At 30.9% G+C, this 5,444-nt stretch overlaps 1 protein-coding gene across 2 annotated transcripts in view; it reads right to left on the bottom strand.

Annotated features, from left to right (window-relative positions):
• Positions 1–5,444, bottom strand: part of LOC106478321 (UPF0047 protein YjbQ-like) — a 16,502-nt gene that overhangs the window by 1,977 nt on the left and 9,081 nt on the right. The window contains exons 5-7 of one of the 2 annotated variants that reach the window (XR_002609870.1): positions 3,047–3,088; positions 2,163–2,280; positions 1,541–1,645 (exon numbers count right to left, since the gene is read on the bottom strand). Coding sequence is in view for 1 of the 2 variants with exons in the window: in XM_013938859.2 (XP_013794313.2) it covers positions 1,599–1,645; positions 2,163–2,280; positions 3,047–3,088 (207 nt within the window). In the remaining variant the exon portion in view is untranslated. Of the gene's footprint in view, positions 1–31; positions 1,646–2,162; positions 2,281–3,046; positions 3,089–5,444 lie in introns of those variants that run through there. The other variant, XM_013938859.2, reaches the window with a different exon arrangement.

The raw sequence follows: 5,444 nt of genomic DNA, 5'->3' as shown, positions 1-5,444 counted from the left end.
TGTGTGTGTGTGTGTGTGAGTGTGTGTGTGTGTGTGTGTGTGTGTGTGTGTGTGTGTGTGTATATATATATATACATATACATCAAACGTTACTCATATTTGAACTTTCTCATTTCTCTCTCAATGAAAAATACTTCTATCACCCTTGAAACGTTATTAACAAAGTTAATTTAAGTTTTTCAACGTTTTTTACGCGTGGAATGCAAACACAGTACATTAGTTACCACAAAAATAATGTTTTTTTTACATCTTTTAATAATATACATAAATAAACAAATTATATCCTATTTAATATAGTGTTAATTACTTTCAGTTTTACTTTAACTTTACCAATACAAACTATATTTAATGATGGTTGATATTCTATCAAATATGAAAATAAGAAAATACTTTTCACAATAATACATAACAGCACCTTTCATCTCAAAAATATGTTAAAATTTATAATAAAATTATTTTTGTAATAGATAAATATTATACAATTTTAGAAATGTGATAGAACGTAATATAACATGCAAGTTCATGTTTATTTTAATAATTGTTTATACGTACTCCTCCCACCTTATAAACACTTTATTTAATAACTGTTGATATTCATTCAAACATTAAATTAATAACCTCTTTTAATGATTATATACATAGCTGTACCTTTCATCTGAAAAGTTTAGAGTAAAATTATTTCTGTACTATTTAAATGTATAGATTTTAGAAATGTGAACCTATTGACTATAACATGCAAGGATATAACAGTCCTGACTTTAACATTTTTGAGAATAGGAAAGTGTATGTTCCCTAATTAACATATCCATGTTATTAGAATGGAAAGAAAACTACTAGAAAACATATATTTAACAAGCGATCTCTGACTTAGCCAGATCTTGTTTGCTAAATCACTCCCAGCCAGTTTAATCTGGGATAGTTATTTTTCCTGCAAGTTTGTCCAAATACAGCTTATTTTAAGATGACTTGAATGGTGTAAGGCAATTCTGAAAGAGAAGAAGCTCTTATGAAGCTATAGTGACCTATGCAGGGTTAATGGGAGTGATTTTTTGCTGAAAATTGGCTTTTGGTTATCAATTGTTCTTGTACAATTTCACTGAGAATAGATTTTTCTTCAAAAACATTTAAACCAATCATTACAAATTCCATATAAATGTCATAAGCATCATTTTCGAAACTAACAGGCAAGTTCAATGTCACAAAATGCTTGGAATGGTACCACTGCAGTAAGTGTGGATGCGACCATGATTAACTACCTGTGACTGTAATTATGGGGGCAAGGTATGCTCATTTTTTAGAAGAGATTGTTGCCCAAAAGCCACATATCAAGCTCTACCTATCTCTGTAATTTGCTTATGCTCTTCCACATTTTCCAGAATTTTTATTTTATTTTTTTGGGGGGGAGGGTGGGCTCACTCACTAAGCAAACTACTGTATGTTTCTCTGGTTAAGTCAGAAATTGTTTGTTAAACAAAGTAAACTGATGAAAAAATAAAACAAAAACCATAACAACCCTTTTTCCTCAAACTGAAGTACCTACGAAAAAATTAGAATTCCTCTTCAAAACAATTTCAACAGTCACATAAAAACATGTGTCTTCATTCACTCTCAGCTCCATGAATAGTTACCAAAAGTCTCCTGGAACCTTAAAAAAATGCAAATATCAGTTTAGGTTAAAAGAAACAAGTAAGAATTACAACAAAACATGACAGGAAAACACAAGTAAGAATTACAACAAAACATGACAGGAAAACACAAATAATAATTACAACAAAACATGACAGGAAAACACAAATAATAATCATAACAAAACATGACAGGAAAACGCAAATAATAATTACAACCAAAATGGCATCTTAGAAAATCAAACACTACAAGAAAACCTGGCAAAAAAAAGGACAAGAATAAACAACAAAAACTGATAGGAAAATCATGGATTTATTTTGACTATTTTTTTACTGTCTAGTTATTATGAAACTACACACTTTTCATATTTCATATCACAACTTAAGTTCTAGTTCCTTTTTAATATTATTCTGAGTGGCAAGTTTGCCATATTTCTATCATTTTCTTTGTTTTTATATTAACTCTTCCTAAAGATTCCTTAAACAGTTTTAAAATTTTATAATCTATCTTCAAAACCTTAAATATTAACAAGTTACCTGCTCTATCTCGATGTTCACAGAGCCATATTCCTTGCCAAGTGCCAATATTCAATGATCCTTTAGTTATAGGAATGGTTAAGCTAGAGCCCATAAAACAGGATTTGATGTGAGCTGGCTGAAAAATCAACAAAAAATAATTTAAAAAACAGACATATAAAAATATTAATTAAAATGAATGTTAGAATACACCAGTTATTCAGAGTAAAACTACAACTTTATTAATAATTACCCCTACTCCTTGATTCATTATGCACATTGACCATACTTTCTGCAACATTTGCTTTTGAAGATCCTAAAGTCTTCTTTCAGATTCTTCTTATTAAGGAAGAAGAATGAAAAAAATGGGAGGATTTTTTTTTGCATTTAAACAGATATCTTAAACTAATGGCTATTATCAAACTTTTCTATACACATTTTAAAATACAATGAAACTAAGTCAAAAATTTTAAAATAAATTTAGTGCCATTAAAACCAGACTAATGCAAAATTAATCTTTAGCATTTTTGTACACTTGTAAACAAAGTGTAAAAAATACATACAATTCTGGTGTATGAAACTTATCTTACTCATATCCTTACTCATAAACGTTTGTAACATATTCTTAAGTTGAATCACTACTGACGTAGTTAACATTTAACAAAATAACTTTAACTTATCAGTCTTGAGTGTACTATTTTAAGTGTTACTGTATTATTTGTAATAAAAAATCATCTGAGGAACTTTTTTACCTTATGTTAACATTAATACCACTTATTCAATGACATATATAATTTTAATGTTTTATTATGCATTTTCAGTAACTACAAACAATGGAAAATTTAATGGTCTTCACTCATCTTTATTATTTGCTTGAACTGTCACTTAAAAATACATATTCTTACCATGTCATCAGGACCTTCACAAGAATGTCTGAAAGGCATGCTCTGAAAGACAAAAAAATAGTAGTAACATACATATACATCTCAGGATGTGCTGCTGGAGCTACTATGAACGAACAAGTGTTTAAAACAGTTTCTCAAGTTTTTTACATTGTGGACCTTTTCACGAGAAGGTTAAAGGAGAAATTGGAAACTGTTCTAAATAGAGTAAAGGTTATGGAGACAGAGAAGGGTAAACTGTGGGAAATGGCAGCAGGATTTCAAGAGGAGTTTAAGCTTTTACATGCAAAGGTTACAGTGACTAATAATGACTTTCAAGAAGTTAAAACAGAACTATTAGGGCTAGTAACAGTGGATTTAATTATAATGAGCAAGTTCTGCTAAGTAACATATTTCAGCCTTTAGGGCTTGTGCAGATGATGAACTTGAGGTGGGAAGAATAACAATATACAGAATGGAATAAAAACATAAGGCAGTTATTGTTATAGGAGATTCTTTAGTAAGGCACATGAATATGATAGTCTGTTAGGTAAATAGGAAGAAAATAATTAGATTATGCCATCCAGGGGCAAAGGTGGAATATATAACTGACAGAGAAAGTGATATAGTAAAGGATGCAGTCTTTGTAGTGTACATAGGGGCTAATGATGTAGCAAAGGATAGGTCAGAGGAGCTTATTGTTATGTACAAGGCATTAAAAAAACAGGGCCATAATAACTAATTCTGTCAGAAATACTGCCAAGACTTAACTGTGTGGATGAAGTTATAAGTAGGCACTAGGGCTGAATGCTAGGCTTAAAGGTTAATATGTAAGGAAAAGCAGCTTGGCTGGTTGGATTTGTGGGATCATTTCAGTGGGAAAAAGAAGCTTTTTGGAAAGGATGGTTTACACTTAAATAGGATAGGAGCTGGCTTATTTGCGAGGATTATCAACTCAGCTATAAGGGCAACTTTAAATTAGGATTAGAAAGTGGAGAGGGCCAGAATAATGAAGAAACAATAAGATGTAGAGAGGGATACAGTGTGGGAACAATGTACAAAGGTAGTTTAATGGAAGGCTAAGCTGTTATTATTGTAAAGCTAGAAGTAAAAGAAATAAAATGGATGACTAAAGCATTGGTCAGAACAGAGGATTTGGATACAATGAGAATAACCGAAACATGGCTAAATGTAGACAATTTTGATGACAGGAATTTCTTTGAAATAAGTTATAGGTTATTTAATTGAGATAGAGTACTAAAGAGAGGGGGAGGAGTGGCTTTATATGTAAAATGTGAGATTCAGCCTGTTCAATTTGATTATATCAAAGCTAATAGCAATGAGGTTGAATCTACTTGGGTTTCTGATATTGGTTATAAGGGGAGAAAGCTTTTAGTTGGGATTTGTTACAGACCACCAGATGAAACTGATGAAATTAATGAGAAACTACAGTGAGATAAGGAATTCAACTGTTAATGAGGTTATTTTGGGGCATATAGATTGGGAACTGTCAGAGTCAAATAATTAGGAACACAGGCTTTTAGAAACTGTTCAGGATGGTTTTCTTCGACAATTAGTTGGGGAAGCTATTAAGAACAATGCAATTTTTAGATTTATTTTAATTTCTGATAAAGAAATGGTTGATAGGGTAGAGACTGCGGAACATCTGGGTGCAAGTGATCATTGCTAAATTAGATTCAATGTTTTGTTGCACAGAGAAACAAGGAATAATGAGATGGTTCCCAATTTTTAAAAAACTAATTTTGAAGCCATGAACTGAGCAACTTAATTAGTTGGAGATGATGATTAAATGTGGAAAAATTTTACAAATAAATTCTTAAATGTACAAGATAGGCATGTTCCTTATAGAGAAGAAATGGTGGCTGAGAGTAATAAAACCAGTTTGGCTTCCAAAAGATTTCATAAAGGATAAAATCAAAGAAAAACATTATGAATATAAGAAGTATTGACTGCAATAATGAGAGGCTTGAAGGATTATAGAAGAGCAAGAGAGTTGATAAATTAGGAAATAAAAAAAAGCATATGAAAAAAGGTTGTCTGAAAATGTAAAAATTAATAGTAAGAATTTCTTCAAATACATTAAGGGTAAGCAAAATGTTAGGATGGGAGTAGGGCCTTTGAGGGATGATACAGGAAGACTAATATCTGATGATTATGAGATGAATAAAATATTAAATTCTATTTTTTTCTTCAATTTTTCTAATGAACATTTAAGCAATATTCCCCATTCTGTTTCTTGATGGAAACAAGGTTGAACAAAATAATCACATTAATTCTGAGCTTGTTAAGAAAAAAATGGGAAGTTTAAAGAATGGTAATGCTTCTGGGCTAGATAATATTTACTCAATGGTTTGTTTGTTTTTGAATTTCGCACAAAGCTACACGAGGGCTATCTGCGCTA

This window comes from Limulus polyphemus, unplaced genomic scaffold (genome assembly GCF_000517525.1).
Source record: "Limulus polyphemus unplaced genomic scaffold, Limulus_polyphemus-2.1.2 Scaffold199, whole genome shotgun sequence".
NCBI lineage: Eukaryota > Metazoa > Arthropoda > Merostomata > Xiphosura > Limulidae > Limulus > Limulus polyphemus.
This window is presented reverse-complemented; position numbering and strand designations above follow the sequence as displayed.